The 17,624-nt window shown below is 37.1% G+C and overlaps 1 protein-coding gene across 1 annotated transcript; it reads right to left on the bottom strand.

Moving 5' to 3' along the window:
* Positions 1–765: 765 nt before the first annotated feature.
* On the bottom strand, positions 766–9,080 carry si:ch211-241b2.5 (titin). Its single transcript, XM_010736759.3, has 10 exons — positions 8,931–9,080; positions 7,807–7,867; positions 7,363–7,634; positions 6,668–6,764; positions 6,099–6,365; positions 5,312–5,428; positions 3,843–3,905; positions 2,818–2,868; positions 1,767–1,890; positions 766–1,406 (listed from the first exon to the last, which is right to left on the bottom strand). The coding sequence occupies exons 2-10, from the start codon at positions 7,859–7,861 to the stop codon at positions 917–919; spliced, it is 1,536 nt and encodes a 511-aa protein (XP_010735061.3). The 5' UTR covers positions 7,862–7,867; positions 8,931–9,080; the 3' UTR covers positions 766–916.
* Between the last annotated feature and the right edge of the window lie 8,544 nt (positions 9,081–17,624).

Below are 17,624 nucleotides of genomic sequence, written 5' to 3'. Positions count from 1 at the left end.
GCCTCACACTTCTCAGCATACACGGTACATTAAACCTCATGCACAAAGATTTTGAGAGAGTGCAGGAAAAGAAATGAAACGTGTTGCTCGTTGCAGACTGCAGAGCTTTTCATCTCATACACAGCAGCCAGCAGCTGCAAAGCTAAAACACACATTTAGTGAAGGTTCCTGTCTGGGTTTGAAGTTAGTTGCATTCTTTAAAGTGCAAGAGAAGAACTTGGAATGAGTCAGATAGGCATGATGTGTCAGGACAACATGCTGACTGATTAAAATTTGAATTAGTCATACATTTGGAGACATGCAAAATGATACAGTTACTGGAGAATGAAGAACATAGAGAAATAAAAGACTGCCTTTTTGTAATGTTACTGGAACCAGCAAGGTCTCTTGACAGGAATACGGATAGAGATCACTTCCCTTTTTTCGAAATTGTTGCTGCTTTGCTTGCAGTCTTGCAAGCGACCTCAAATAATGACCTTTCTTTTTCTGTCTGACTGATTCAGAACAGAAACAGAAACAACTACAATCAATAATCATGTTTATGAACTATTAGCTCTAATGAAAGCTGAGAGTTTGACGCTTTTAAACCATTCTCAGAATTTTTATGAATCGTGTGAACGAAATTGAGGTGGATTACCGATTGTGCCGTGGAGTTTCTCATCCTGCACTTCGAGTAAATGATGCACTGTACTTTAAAAGGCCTGTTAACTGATGTTTAAAAGAATTATAACATGAAATATATTTTTAAAAAACAATCGGGGTATATAAAGTATATAATACAAAAGCAGTATTTATTGTGTCATTTGCATTGAATTCAACATTGCAGCATATTTGGGCTTATACAAAATAAAAAAATAAATCTAAACAACACACAAATGTAACAGGTATCTAAAGTTTTCGTTGGTCACAAATGTTCTCAGTACTTCACAACTGGTATTTGAAGCTCCAGCACCCCTCCTGTCCCAACTGTGTTCCTGAGTGTGGGGCAGTGTCCTGGGCAGGCTGTGACAAGGACCCTGCATCCTCCTTTTTCACTGAGAAACATCTTTAAGGACTCATCGAAAGATTTGTTCCCCTCTCTGTACCCATCCAACAGCAGCAGAGCCTCACTTGACCCGGTTAACACAGTCCTCAGTTCATCCTCTGTTGATATCTTTTCCCAGAGAGAAAGCTGAGTCATTATTTCCTGGAACAAGTCACCTTTCACCTTGGTGCAGTCGACATATAAAAGGAGTTGGAGGGCGCTGAGATCAAGGATGTTAGAGAGGGAATGTGTGGCTCCCTCAGTCCAGGAAGAGACCAGGATGTAGGCTATGGTTGTCTTCCCACTTCCTGGAAGTCCCTCAAGAAAAAGCATCTCCCCAGCTTCTGGAAGTAAAGCTTGAAGACTCACAGGCTGACCCTCACTGACAGAAACAAAAGAAGATTTGTGAGTGTAACGTACACAGGACCGTACAAATATAAAAACTAAAGAGACTTCAGATCTGTCAGCTGGATGTGTCCACATATAAAGTTTCAAATCTTAAGGCCTGGTCACATGAGCATCTACAGCAATAAAGTTTCACAAAATTCATAAAATTTACTGTAATCATTGATATTTGTTGAATTTATCATGTTTTTTCTTCTTCGTTTATGAAGACGTAGATTACTCACTGGTTTGGAATGAAACATTTGAATTGTTGCTGTTACTGGAAATTATAAAAGCGCAATTGTCTGGAGTCTAGCGTCTTTAATGATCTTTTCGGAAATCTGCCTTTGTGACTCACTTGTTCTGCAGCCTTTGAGGCAACTCCTTCACACTGAAAGCATCTAAGTGATGTTTCGCATCCGCACTGAAAGAGTCGGAATAATGGGCTTTCACAGACGCCCCCAGATTTTCCTCCATGCAGCCTGCAACGGACCAGATTTTGATCACATCAGCATCAATGAGAAAAATCCCTTAGATGTTTTCTTTGTGCCACAGTAAATTTGCTGTAAGATAGTTTTTACAGAAAAGGGCAGTAGTCTGACAAACAGCTACAGATTTTTTGAAGAAGTTGTCTTACTCTGTTTTTCTTTTCTCAGAGGCTTGTTTAACCTTGAAGTTGTGTCTAAAGGTCAGGGTCTAAGGGAAGTTTTGTACTGATCCTTCTTTCACCAGATATTTTTAGGAAAAAACTAAATCCAAGAGTTTTCTATTCATTGTCACTTCAAATGAATTATGTATGATTACTTTTTTTTAGCACTGAGCAGTCAATCAATTGCTTAACCAATGGACAGAAAAGTTATTGCCAAGTACTTTGATGATTGCCTAATCTATGTCGTTTTTCAAGCAAAAATACCATTTCTCTTCTGAATATTTGTGGGTATGGACTTTTGGTTGGACAAAACAAGGCTTTAAGAAACTGTGTCTATGATAATTTTTCACTATTTTCTGACATTTTATAGACTATATAAAACTGATCAATCGTCAGATGAATCACTAATGAAAACAATCATTAGAGGTGACTCTAATCAGTTTATACATCAACTTCCACCCATCCATTTTCAGTAACCTCCTCTCCTTATAAAGGTTGGAGCCTATCCCAGCTCAAACAGAAATCCGTAACACTTTATTTGGATAGTCGCAGTCACAGATGGTTCAGTTTTCACTTTATCAGATTATCAAAGTGACAGTTTATGAGCATACTCAAAATAAGATGTTTTTTGTGCCCAAACCTGACCAAACCTTATAATAATACCTGTTGAAATGTTACAAACACTCTATGAACCTTCTGTCAGAAGACTATCCAAATAAAATGCTGACCAGAAAACGTCAGAGTCATAAGAATCGTTTACCTTTGTTAAAAATAGTTCTCTCTTCCTCGTTTTCTTTCTTTATTTCTCGGCCTGATGAGAAAAAACAACAACAGCGTTAGAAAAATGTTTACAGAAAGACTGAGTTAGTCTCTGCTACAGTCATTCTTTAGCGATCAATTCAATCATTGCAACAGTGATTCTACAAGAATTGCAGTGGTGTAAATCCACTGGCATGCAACTTGCAATGCAAGTTAGATTTAAACTTGCACTGATGTGTTTGTGAGTGGATTACTTAATCAAATGTAAAGGAGAAGAAAAAAAGGGGATATTTGCACTTCTGTATTCTGGAGAATAAGTGCAAACTTTCACACACTATCGCAACTAACAGTAATTAATTGGACAAGTATATTTTAGTCAAGCGACCTTCGTTGAGCATTTCACATGTATAACAAACGTGTATCACAGTACGATTGGCTGAACCACACTGATCACATGCAGCACAGATTCTCGTGGGCAGTAGTTGGCCTTTAAGACTTTTTACAGTTAAGGCAAATGATTCGATAAATAAGCAGGTTTCCATGAGTAAATCACTGCACATTGCATTGCTGATGCAGTGATAAATGTCATGCATGCAAATAAGCATGGAAATTGACAGCAACACACAGCACAACAACAAGCAAGCAATTCTGTAAGAAAGAGGTGGCACAGCCAGGTAACGGAAAGTTGAATGATATCGATAGTAGAATGAATCATTACAGCGGTGGAGAATGAAATTATGATTACGTTTCAAGATGCCCCTAAATGTATGATTTCAACCTTCTTCATGGAAAGTCAAAGAGATGGAAACTGTGGGTGTCTTTCATTTAGAGTATGACTATTTGACAAATTGCAACAGAAATGTTGTTTGTGTAGCACACAGGTGGAATCTACAGCGCCCCCAAGAGTATGCTTCTACTTTTGAAATACTGTTGCTGTTGTTAAGGCTGTGGCTTTGTTTGTTATGATTGCTAAGTTCTAACATATTGTTGTTAACAGGTATGTGTATTGTCTCTGTTTATACTCACAGCCAACAGGAGAAACAGACCAACCACCAACCAAAAGGTTCCTGGAGCTGGGAGCGTTGGACCCTATAAAAAAACAAAACAAAAAAAACATTGCTATTAGTGTATTGGTACAGCTTGTGTGTATGTGTATTAAAGCATGGATAGATGGCAGGGTAAAAGGTGGTGTGGCACTTTTATGTTAAATTCATACAGCTCAATAATATGATATTAAACTGGACTTCTATGTGTTTAGTATTGTACTGTATATGGGCTGGTGTCATAATATTTTGGCTATGAATTATCTTTATGCTTACCTCTTTATTTATTCAGTTTAGTTTTAATTAAAAACACATAGTATCTTCCCCTGTAAATCTTATATTTATCATGTATCTTAAACATGGTTTGCGAGAACTTGAGAGCTTAAAAATAGCATCTGTCTGTTTCCGGAGTCGTAAATGAAGTAAGACTTCTTATCATGTTTATATTTAGAGAAACTTGTTAGAGTGTAAGTCTACTCTTGAAATGAAGGATATGTTTGTTTGAAGGGGTTTATACAAACAACACTGTGCTATACTGAAAAACCACCCATGCATTTAGGAATAACCTCAAATTCCCCTGCCACACAAACCAATACCGAGCTGGGTGTTTCCAAATGTGATGGTTGTCGGGTCCAAAACAGCAAAGTCATGGTCACATGAACGATCACATTCTAAAAAATTCCCTGAAAGTCAAATGCACACATGACGGTGCCAAATCAAACACAGTCCGTCCAACTTCCTCTTTTCAGTGTTGGTACTTAACATGTATGACATCAACACAGTTGTTCTGTCTGTTTGTCTGCTAATGGCTTTGACACACATACACCTGGGATGCTGACTAATGAATTTATCAGTAGTTGCTGTTTGAGGTGAGACTGAAGACAAAGTTTCAGTCCTGTCTGGACAATAAAAAATAAATACATTTAATCAGTTCTATTTAAGTTTTATCATAGTCTCCAAATTAGTCTCCATAGGTCGCTTGCTAGACTCCAAAAACTTTTTTTTCAAATGAGTTGTAACCATAGATTCAGTTCAACTCAACAATGCTTACAATGAGGAAAGATTAAAAGGCGTAAACATGTGACACCTGAAATAAACCGGATAATCTAGTTTCCTGCAGATATTCTTTCAGTGCACATCTTAAAAGGAAATCCAGCCCTGCAGTGACGCTTCCTATCCTGGCACACACTCAACTTTTAGTAGCTTCCTTGTGAGGCTGCACGTAGATCTATTGCACATCACTGCATTATATGAGTGAACTTATCCATTTGTCAGTTTAATATTTCACCATATCTGTGAAATCATAATGCACTGTTATGCCTGGGCTTCATATGTCAGTGTTAAACCTGAATTTCCATTTGACGTATTGTATTGTTGTCTTTGTTGTGAGCTACATGTCATGAATCTCTTGGGTAATGTACCGTATTGATAAATAATTGAGTGATTGGTTACCTTTTTGGCGTCGATACATAAGTACTCCGACAATGATAACGACCATTATTATTATCACTCCCGTGCTCACTGCGACGATGCGTTGAGCGTTGTTTGGTGGAACAATAAAGATTTCATCTGTGAAAAGAATGGAGAAGGATTAGTGTTGGGATTAGTATCAGATATGACAGAATTAGGATGCTGTTAATAAGTGTGACCACAATGGAAATAACCAAGTATACCAAAGTCAAACCATTGCAAACTTCCCCTTATTGGTCAAGAACTAAAAAACTGCCGCCATTAAAATGACTAATGCTTCCTATACTTCGTATAGTTTCTTATTAGACAGTGTATCCAAAAGAGCAAGTAGTCCTTTGCACGCATCTAAACAAGAACATGAGCAGCCTAAATGAGGCACCCATGGCAAAACTTTTTGTGATAACACTCCTACACACTGATGCATAGTTCAAACCTCAAATCCAAACACCTCCCACAGCTTCACCCTAAGAAGATACAATGTTGTAATCTGTGAGCGAGAGCTGTGAAGCTCATACATGACACATTTGATGTGGCTTGGCAAGAGACATCTCTGACAAAGAGAAAATATGAACATAACAGGAAAGAAGAGTTTATAGTCATCTGCTTTTTTATGACAGGCTGCAGAGTTCAAATGAGAACAGCAATAGTAGAGAGCTCTATGTGGGTGTTTCACTTTTTGTAAGTTTTCTGGGCAGCAAAGAGCTGACAAGAAATGAGGTGGAAGACATAACACAATACAGTTCAAAACAGTTTGAAAGAGATGGTTTACCTGGAATATGAAATGTTGCAGAGGAGCCATCAGTTGTGAAGCGGCACGTGTAGTTGTTTTTGACTGATGAGCGCACTCGTATCTCACTGGTGACTATGAAAAGCCGGTCTGGTGTTATTTTAACAGTGAGACTGGAGTTGAGTTCTCTCTGCTGTCCATCCAGCCACGTAACAGAAGTATCGGGGTATCCTTTAGACTGGCAGATCAGTAGCGCCTCATCCTTCTCTGCAGCCGTCTCAATTTGTTTAATCACTTTTTTATAAGGTGCTACAGGAGAATCAGATATATGAATGTATGATTATGACATTTAAAATAGCACTACTCTGATATGATGATAGGATTACGATCAACATATCTTGCATACAATTGATAACAGGAAGATCTTGAGGAAAACCACAAGCATTCTTTACCAAATTTTGTAATACTGGTCTTAGTTTCACTTTCACACTGAGTAATACTCTAACTGCCCAGAAATGACCACCCACTAAAAGATTCCCAGAACAAAGCCCCCTGAAGTCACTGCCTAAAAACCTAAAACACTATTACATTGCTACAGAATCAGTATTTACCTTTAACAGACAATTCTATTCTTTTGTAATCAGCTCCCACTCCTGTCTTTACGAAACACTGGTAGTCCCCAGAGTCATTGATCCTGAGCCTGGAGATCTGTAAAGTGACAGCAGAAGAAAGTACAGTCCTTAGATGTCCTCATGGCAATATTGTGTTTGCTCAGTACACCTAAACTCCTCAGAGGTAAGATCTTAGCGCATCTCTTGGTCCCCACATTATGTTCTATTTTCAAGTGGGAACGAGAAACTTTCATTTTGTGTTGATTGTGGCGAGCCCCTGCGGAAACACAGTAGTGCTTCCACCATCCTGTTTCGCCTGGTTCAAGGGGAATCCAACCAAATGCCATCCAGTAGCAGAAATTTCGAATAATTGCCAATTGTCTCCCTGATTCCTGGTCTTTTGTTTATGTCATATAAACATCGTATAAAATGAATCTCTTTCATAACCACATAAGAATTCACGGAAGCAAACACCACTGTTATCTGCCCTTTCTTGGCAGTAGTGTCGTATTTGATACTTTTGAAATATGATAGTGTGCGCAAACAAGGGATCCACTACAGCTCACTGATCAGTGATTCCCGATATGATGAACAATTTAACCACATCACTTAGAGGAAATATGACAGGAAATAACTCATCACAAACCCCCCAACAAATTCTATGTAAATCTAAACATCCCAGTGCTAGTACTGACCTCTAACTTTGCCCAGCCATCCTTCAGCTCGTCAGTGAGAAGCCTCACTCGACCCCGATATTTCAGATCCTGGGACGCCAATTTCTCCTTCTCGTTAAGCATCCCATACACTAGCCGGGGTTGACTAGTTACGGGGTCGAACCAGTGCCAGTTCACCTCCAGGTCGTCCTTAGGATTCAGTAGTGTAGGCTGAAACCTGCAGCCCATTACAACATCTTCTCCAAACTCTGATGCATATGAGGATTGCTCTGCCTCAACAGTGAATAACGGGGCTGGGAAATGATGCAAAGTAATGTTAAAATAAAGTCAATCACAGCTATTAAGAAATTTTATTTGTGTGTCGATTAGAAACAGAAAAGGCTTCATGTGGACGCATTGTTTGTCCTGTTTTTGCTCTTATTTATTCAGAAATGCCTCCACCGCTGTGCACTTTATACTACATACCTGAGAGACATGTCTCGAACATGATTTGCAAAACTATAACAAGGGCCAAGTCCATTGAGACCTACGGAAGAAATTAAAGGGAATTTTACAGCTGTTGAAATCTGTTGAGTGACAGCATGAGTCATTTTACTGAAGAAAAACCAGATGTGATTTCCAGAGCCAAAACGTGCTTGATCTAGTTCACGTCTTTACTCAGAAGAATGACTCTAACATAATGCAAAAATAAAAAAACATCCCATGTTGGTAAGACAGACATTATTTTCCTGTAATGTAAGCATGACTCAGATCTTTTACAGGGCAAATTACTTCCTCATTGGTTTATTCTTGCTGGAGAAACAAAAATAGTGTCATGTCGTTTGATAGTGGAGCTGAGTCAACACACACACCCACACACACACACTCAAAACAACCTGCTGATTTTCTCTTAGTAAACAAAATGTATATTAGTACATGTGGCTTGCTCTGCTCACATGTGGTTAACTTTAAGGTCAAATGATAAAGCAGTTAAGCAATTCTCTGTGTCAGTTCCTTGAAAAAGGATATTTTAACAGCCTGGATGAGTGTGTTAATGATTAAGCATGTCTGTTTCGACACCCAGTGTGCATATTTGTAAAGCACTTTTCATACAAAAAAATTAAATAAAAATAATAATAATAACACAGAGTGCTTCACATAAAAACATAAAACATAAAAAATAACAAACAAACACCCACAGCCTAACCCCAATTCTCCACCTAGGACCCTCCATCCCACCCATCCCATTATAAACATTGCATGCACATTTATAGCATATTATAGCATAAGTATTATATATAGTTTATTATATATAATATTAAAAAATATTTATTAAAGATAACTGTGCAGGTCTTTGGGCTATAGATACGTTTAAACATTTAGCAATAAGTTGATAAATGTCAAAAAAGCCAGATGAATACAGGTGATACTAATGAAAACTCAGATGTAGATTGATAATACATTTTTTGTAAATATACTCATAATAAAGTGATAACGACAACAACAGCATCAATAATAATAATAATAATAATAATAATAATAATAATAATAATAATAATAACATAAATGACGTTTCTGTTGTTTATCAGTGTGTATCAGTGTGTACTTACCTTCAGGTCAGTCCGCAGCTGGTTGTTTTTAATGAGGAGTTTCCTCCTACGTTCACTTGAGTCAAATGCTGCGTCTCCTCCCTGTGTGCAGTTTATATGAAGCACTCATTCTCTGTGCTCATCAGGACTATCCCCTCTCTCTCTCTCTCTCTCTCTGTGTCTCCACCCCACGCAAATGTTCAGATCTCTCGAGTCGAGCTTTTTTTTTGTGTCGATGAATGAGAAAGCAAAAAGCGACAGCGTCCCCATATTGTAAAGATAATATTCACATTATGAGTGATAAAACAGATCTCCATGCATTGTGTGCAAACCTCGACGAGGAAACTGGGGCTGTAATTACCAGCGCATTCAAAGAAAGCGCTCACGGGTTTACGATCGCTTTGAGAGACACGGAAGTATGAGTTACCAGCACTTACTGTAAGTGGATAACTTTATCTGAGGCTGGCAGTAAGTAACCGTAAATAAGTCATTTCTCCAACCCCCTGAATGCCCGCGAGCCTCAACCATTAAAACTTTGCGGCACGTGCAATAAAAACAGAGGATTTATGAGAAATAAGAAATCAGATCAATGATTGTTTTGATTCATTACAAAACTTTTCCTATTGCATGTTCACATTGAGAGCTGTCTGTTCCTTCCCCCTCTCTCTGTTTCTTTCTATTTAGTTCACTCTCATGTGTCATTTACCCTTAAACAAATGACCTCACATGGACAGTACAGTTTTTTTACCTAGTGTTTTCCCGCCTCACATCATTTAACCGTCATAACAATGACCCAATCATCAATGGTTATTGCCTAACAGCAACAAGATTTATTCTAACAGTAGTGTTTCCCAGAGAGAGTACTGTATTGATCCCTGAAGGGACATTCTGATATTAAATCACAGTTATGAGGTATATACACAAAGGCTTGAGGTGGTTAAGTTAAAGTGACTGTCAGTGTTGTAGTCCTCGAGACTGGTCTCAGGTCTCAAGACCATTTTTTGAAGGTCTCGGTCTTGTCTTGGTCTCAGACAAAGAAGACTCAGGACTTTATTTTAACTTGATATCACCAGTGTTTCCATATTATTCACTTAATAATGTTGAGTTTGTCTCCTTACAGATTCATAATTAACTGAAAATACTTTTACACTTCAAAAAGTTCCACAGTCTGTAGTTATACAGCGAACACAGGTGTGGCACAGAAAATTAAAGAGAACTCAGGTCGAGGTTTAACCACAAGACCACAAGCACAACAGCAGCAAAGTTCTTCCTACAAATTAAACTTTTTAAAAAAAGAGAAATGAATACGAACTAAATAAAACTTCCTGCCTCCAGTGACACCAATAACTTGACTCATTTCTGAATTCAAATGTTTGTCACTGTTAACGACTATTAGCCTTCGCTGCCCTCCTACACAAACACACTGCTAGAAAATGATTGGCAGCCAAACCTCCTGTAATAAAATTTTAACACAGAGCAGTTTGTAAATCCTACAATACACTAACTGAGAAGGCTGCGTGGCCTCATCCAAAGAGATATTGTGAATATTAGCCACATATTAACTACCTAAGTATGCTACTGTATATAGACCAAAGTCTTGTCTCGGTCTTGATATACTTTGGTCGTGGTCTTGACCTGGTCTCGGGTTAGCTGTTCTTGACTACAACAATGGTGACTGCAGTATAAATAGAGTAAAACGAAGAAGGACAAACTATCCATGTAAAAAATCAAAATAAAAGTATACATTAACTCTGTACAGTAACTTTGTGCAGACAAATTTGCATTGTGCAATCTCAGTCTTTTATTATTGAATTGTTGTTATAAACATGTACCCAAAGTGTCAGGTTATCTAAATTTATTAAGTTGTGAAGAATGACTTGATTACTTAAACCTACTGCTGCCTGCCAGTCTTAACTGTTAAAACTCAACAGACATGCGCTTGTCTGCAGAGGATTAGTGTGTTGGATTTACTGCATGCAATAATATCTACAACTAAATAAACAATTGTAAAAAGTAATGCATTCAAACTCTTACTTAGGTAAAATTACTATTATTATTATTATTACTAAATGTATCAAGCCAGTCATAAAACTTAATTGTTGTGTGTTTGTCTGTGGCACGTGCAATGAGGAAGAGAAAATAGTCACAGTCCCATGTGTAAATTTAGTTTCATGTAACAATGTAACCTCCGCTCACCTCACTTTTTCCTGGAGGTGTGAGAAGAAACTGCAGTGGCTGCAAAAAAAACCCACGAAAGTTTCTGCCATAGCCCCCTACATTTTACAATCAACAACAATTATGAGAATAGTGGTAGAAGACGTTTTTTTAGAGGCTAGGTAAAAAGTTCTGCATTCAAACTTTTCTTAGGGAAAAACACTATTATTATTATCCAAATATTATTATAAACATGTACTCAAAGGTTCAAGCTTAACTAAGATTGGCCATAGTAAGTAAGGAAGGAGGGATGAATCACTTAAATAAACAATGTCTTGGCAGCCTCAACAATCTTTGTCTTTGTCTTTGTCTGCGACAAATAAGGAAGAGAAAATATATAAAAGCACCAGTGTGGAGGATTTAGTGGCATGTAGTGTTCCCTCGCCTCGGAAGAGGACTTGCAGGATGTGTAGATATAAAAGTCTCATTCTAACATAACAAAAAACAGTTCTCATTTCCAGGTGATTATACATTATTGAAAACATAGTGATGCATACTATATTCAGTTTCTGCTATATCCTGTAAAAAAGGACCTGTAAATCTTACATTCTGAACCGTTAAGTGTTGCTATAGAGATGTTATTAAGAAATCAAATCAAGCAGTTAATCAGTATGTAAAACTGATAGCTGTTGAGAAACTGATAGCCTCTCCTTCCTCTCTGTTTCTGTCTCTGTGTAATTAAATCACTCTTGTTTGTCGTTTACTTAAAAAAAATGAATACATTCCTGCATCAGACCACTTATCCATCAACTCACTGATAATTATCACTGACCTTGTTATTGATGGTTGTGTCATAACAACAACATCAACCACAATTGTGATTGTGGTAATAGAAGTTTCATTGTGGCCAAAAACAGTACATAACGAGAACTGTAAAAAGTCCTGCGTTCAAACTCTTATGGAGGTAAAATTACTGTTATTATTAAAATATTTTAGAAAGATGTACTCAAAGTATTAAAATAATTATGCAGGAGAATGGACACTATCAGAATTAGACATACATCACCTTATTATTGTATTAATGATTTACCATTACTGATGTGTAGCATTCGAAGGTTGAATCTGGTTGAGCTGGAGCTAATATCAACAACATTATAGTCTGGGAACTCGAATTTGTATCAGTGATGCACTGGGAAACATCAGCAAGGTTTTCTGAGGTCATCGGGTGTTTTGTGTCAAAACAGGAACTTGTACTTTTATTTTTACACCACTGATAGCACTATGGCTTTTAGCACTTGTTTAATCCTACAGTGAAGTAAGTAAACTGGAATTTAAATATGCACCAAAGAAAGTACCAATAAAAAAAAAAACAACAACAATAATTCAATGCAGAAATTCGTGTTCGCACAAGTCAACACCTGTCTTGTGGGAAAACTGGAAATTTTGAATGGAAAGTCTGTCACAGCATGATGAGCTTTACAGCCACCAGCCAGGTAAAATCCCTCCCAGAGGCAGCACCGCTGCTGCCACTGTCTGTTTCCTTGAGTTTCCATACTGGCTCAGACATGTTGTACATGTTCAGGCACAACTTTATTTTTTTTAATTACAGGTATAAGATAGTGATACAGATATGATCTTATCGATGCTGTTGTCACTGGGAAGTTTGTTTTTTGCTAAACTTGTTAACAATTTCCACCTTCTGGAAAACCCTTGAAATTCTCATGGACTTTACTACCCATAATACAAATAGGTAAAATATGTGACAGGTTTGTAACAGGGATCTTTGGCAAAAAAACAAAAAAGAAAAACATTTATCAGTGACATGCAACACAGGTTAATGCCAGATGAGCTTTCAACAAGACATTCAAAAACATACAGTCTTGCACAGTTTGCTACCACAGGGGTGTAACCAGGAAATACTGAGAGACCCAGCAAGGAAAGGTCTGGGTGTGGCAGTGATGTTTACAGACAGGAGAGAAACCCCAGGTATTTCATAAGGTAAGACACACTTAACAACAACAAAAAAAAAGTAGGACATAATCAAGTTTGGCCTTAGAGGACTGTGCTGTAATGGGGAATTTGTCTATTATCCATTTCTGAAGTATGCACTTTCTTGCACTGAATATGAATATTTTATCTAGATTCCTTTCATATTTATTGGTAAAAGAGCCATTTGAAATCCCAACCTGCATATATTGGGTCACTTTATAGATTAACTCTGGAGAAACTCTGTCTATTTCAGCAGGACCACAGGAAACGGGTAAGACTAGCCATCTCTTTGCACTTAAGACATAAATAAGAGGAGTAAGCATAAAACTTATGGCATTAGGAAGGGGATATTTGGGCTCACGCTTTCTCCCAGGTAAAGTATGTCAGTTTAATTGTACATGAGTATGGCTCTTGAGATCACACTTAAATTTCAGAAAATATACATTTCTTTCTTTAATCAAGTGTTGCATGCAAAATTGATACCTTGAAGAAATATTTGTAGCATGACTTGTTTATGTTGGGTTGGTTGTGAAACTGAGAAGGTGGAAAATCAGGTCCATGAGGGTGAAAGTTGTTCCCACGCTGAGTTGTTGTAATGCATATGTGAAAAACGATAGCTTGGCTTGATATATATATAAATATTATTGCATCATTAACGATTTTCACTTTCAAAAAGCAGCTTGCTATGTTAACTCTCCCACAAAGTTATTGCAGTCTAATATGTGTCATCCATCCATCCATTACATACTTATCCTGTGCAGCCTGTTGGAGCCTATTCCAGGTCACAACAAGCAGTTATACAGTTCAACAGGCTTTCAAAATGTTCTATTTAAAATAGCTTAACCCACGTTAGAGATATTTTAAAGTAAGTGAAAAGTAAAATATTGACCTGCAGCATTAAAGTCATAGAAGACAATCGTTAATGTGTAAAATACACTCCACTTCAAGTGAAGTTAAGTAGAAAACAGTAAATAAGTACATACATGGGTTGTGATCCACTTATCTTCCAGTCCAATTATTTTTTTTTTTTACATTTTTTATAACATTTCATAACATCATTGTCTAATCTGCTAAAGAATAGGACACTACAACCATAATTCTAAAGTTGCAACGAAGCACAGGCACAAATTGGGGATTGGCTGTAATGCAGACTTTGTGTTTTTCATAATTCAAATATTTAAAATTGTTCCTCTAATTCCTCTGAAATTTAACTCTAAATGTAAATAAGCAACTTATTGTTATTATTATTATTATTGTGATTATGATTATGATTATGATTATTATTGTTATTATTATTGTTGTTGTTGTTGTTGTTATCATTATTATTGTTAGGCTAGCTGAAGCGCGTTAGCTTTCTCTCCAGTCACGTGGAGGTCAACACTTTCCCGACATGAACCTCCTGCTGAGCAGCACCTGTGTGAAGACGTCACCCAGGCGCAGACAGTCAGTACGGAGGGCGGAGGGGGGTGGAGGGATGGAGGGATGGATGGAGGTTTGGTGTGTGGGTCACTATAGGTCAATAGGGCAATAATAAATAATAATAATAATAAATAAAAAAAATAAAAAAAATATAATAATAATATAACAATAACAATCATGTCCACAACAACCAACAACAACAACAATATATAATAATAATAATAATAATAACCATCATAATCACAATAATAATAATAATAACAATAAGTTGCTTATTCATTTAGAGTTAAATTTCAGAGGAATTAGAGGAACAATTTTAAATATTTGAATTATGAAAAACACAAAGTCTGCGTTACAGCCAATCCCCAATTTGTGCCTGTGCTTCGTTGCAACTTTAGAATTATGGTTGTAATGTCTAAGTCCTATTCTTTAGCAGATTAGACAATGATGTTATGAATGTTATGAAAAATGTTAAAAAACAATTAATTGGACTGGAAGATAAGTGGATCACAAACCCATGTATGTACTTATTTACTGTTTTCTACTTAACTTCACTTGAGTGGAGTGTATTTTACACATTAACTCCGATTGTCCTCTATGACTTTAATGCTTCAGGTCCAATTTTACTTTTCACTTACTTTAAAATATCTCTATACGTGGGTTAAGCTATTTAAATAGAACATTTTGAAAGCCTGTTGAACTGTATACTGTAACTGCTTGTTGTGACCTGGAATAGGCTCCAACAGGCTGCACAGGATAAGTATGTAATGGATGGATGGATGACACATATTAGACTGCAATAACTTTGTGGGAGAGTTAACATAGCAAGCTGCTTTTTGAAAGTGAAATCGTTAATGATGCCATAATATTTATATATAGATCAAGCCAAGCTATCGTTTTTCGCATATGCATTACAACAACTCAGCGTGGGAACAACTTTCACCCTCATGGACCTGTTTTCCACCTTCTCAGTTTCAACCAAACCCAACATAAACATGTCATGCTACAAATATTTCTTCAAGTATCAATTTTGCATGAACACTTGATTAAAGAAGAATGTATATTTTCTGAAATTTAAGTGTGATCTCAAGGCCATACTCATGTACAATTAAATGACATACTTTACCTGGGAGAAAGCGTGAGCCCAATATCCCCTTCCTAATGCCATAAGTTTTATGCTTACTCCTCTTATTTAGTCTTTTAAGTGCAAAGAGATGGCTAGTCTTACCCGTTTCCTGTGGTCCTGCTGAAATGACACGAGTTTCTCCAGAGTTAATCTATAAAGTGACCCAATATATGCAGGTTGGGATTTCAAATGGCTCTTTTACCAATAAATATGAAAGGAATCTAGATAAAATATTCATATTCAGTGCAAGAAAGTGCATACTTCAGAAATGGATATAGACAAATTCCCCATTACCGCACAGTCCTCTAAGGCCAAACTTGATTATGTCCCTTTTTTGTGTTGTTGTTAAGTGTGTCTTACCTTATGAAATACCTGGGGTTTCTCTCCTGTCTGTAAACATCACTGCCACACCCAGACCTTTCCTAGCTGGGTCTCTTCAGTATTTCCTGGTTACACCCCTGTGGTAGCAAACTGTGCAGACTGTAGTTGTTGTTTTGAATGTCTTGTTGAAAGCTCATCTGGCATTAACCTGTGTTGCATTCCTGAAATTTTTTCTTTTTGTTTTTTTCCAAAGATCCCTGTTACAACCTTCACTATTTTACCTATTTGTATTATGGTGTAGTAAGTCCAGATAATTTCAAGGGTTTTCAGAATGGGAAATTGTTACAAAGTTTAGCAAAAAATAAACTTCCAGTGACAACAGCATCGATAGTCATACTGTATCACTATCTTATACCTGTTAATAAAAAATAAAGTTGTGCCTGAACATGTACAACATGTCTGAGCCCGTAGGAAACTCAAGGAAACGACAGTGCAGCACGCAGTGCTGCCTCTGGAGGGATTTTACCTGGCTGGTGGCCTGTAAAGCTCATCATGCTGTGACAGACTTTCCATTCAAAATTTCCAGTTTTCCACAAGACAGGTGTTGACTTGTGCGAACACGAATTTCTGCATTGAATTATTGTGTTTGTTTTTTTTTTTATTGTACTTTCTTGGTGCATATTTAAATTCCAGTTTACTTACTTCACTGTAGGATTAAACAAGTGCTAAAAGCCATATGCTATCAGTGGTGTAAAAATAAAGTACAAGTTCCTGTTTTGACACCACACACCCGTGACCTCAGAAAACCTTGCTGATGTTTCCCAGTGCATCACTGATGCACAAATTCGAGTTCCCACCAGACTATAATGTTGTTGATATTAGCTCCATCTTACCAGATTCAACCTTCGAATGCTACACATCAGTAATGGTAAATCATTAATACAATAATATGGTGATGTATGCCTAATTCTGATAGTGTCCATTCTCCTGCATATTATTTTAATACTTTGAGTACATCTTTCTAAATATTTTAATAAACACGTAATTTTACCTCCATAAGAGTTTGAACGCAGGACTTTTTACAGTTCTCGTTATGTACGTTTTTGGCCACAATGAAACTTCTTTACCACAATCACACTTGTGGTTGATGTTGTTGTTATGACACAACCATCAATAACAAGGTCAGTGATAATTATCAGTGAGTTGATGGATAAGTGGTCTGATGCAGGATGTTCATTTTTTTTAAGTAAACGACAAAACAGAGTGATTAATTACACAGAGACAGAAACAGAGAGGAAGGAGAGGCTATCACGTTTCTCAACAGCTATCGTTTTACATACTGATTAACTGCTTGATTTGATTTCTTAATAAACATCTCTATAGCAACGCTTAACGTTCAGAATGTAAGATTACACGGTCCTTTTTACCGGATATAGCAGGAAACTTGAATATAGTATGCCTCACTATGTTTTCATAATGTTATAATCACCTAGAACGAGAATGTTTTTGTTATGTTAGAATGAGACTTTTATATCTACACATCCTGCAAGTCCTCTTCCGAGGCGAGGGAACATACACTGCCACTAATCCTCCACACTGGTGCTTTTTATATTTTCTCTTCCTTATTGTCGCAGACAAAGAAAAGACTGTTGCGGCTGCCCAGACATTGTTTATTTAAGTGATTCATCCCTCCTTCCTTACCTCCT

Source organism: Larimichthys crocea, chromosome IX, assembly GCF_000972845.2.
Source record: "Larimichthys crocea isolate SSNF chromosome IX, L_crocea_2.0, whole genome shotgun sequence".
In the NCBI taxonomy this organism is placed as follows: Eukaryota; Metazoa; Chordata; class Actinopteri; family Sciaenidae; genus Larimichthys; species Larimichthys crocea.
This window is presented reverse-complemented; position numbering and strand designations above follow the sequence as displayed.

Excerpts from the sequence above, each read along its gene's own strand:
- si:ch211-241b2.5 (XM_010736759.3), bottom strand. The coding sequence starts at position 7,861 with ATGGACTTGGCCCTTGTTATAGTTTTGCAAATCATGTTCGAGACATGT. Across the intron at positions 6,366-6,667 it reads AATAGAATTGTCTGTTAAAG|CACCTTATAAAAAAGTGATT; the intron begins GTAAATACTGAT and ends ATTCTCCTGTAG. Across the intron at positions 5,429-6,098 it reads TGCAACATTTCATATTCCAG|ATGAAATCTTTATTGTTCCA; the intron begins GTAAACCATCTC and ends TTCTTTTCACAG.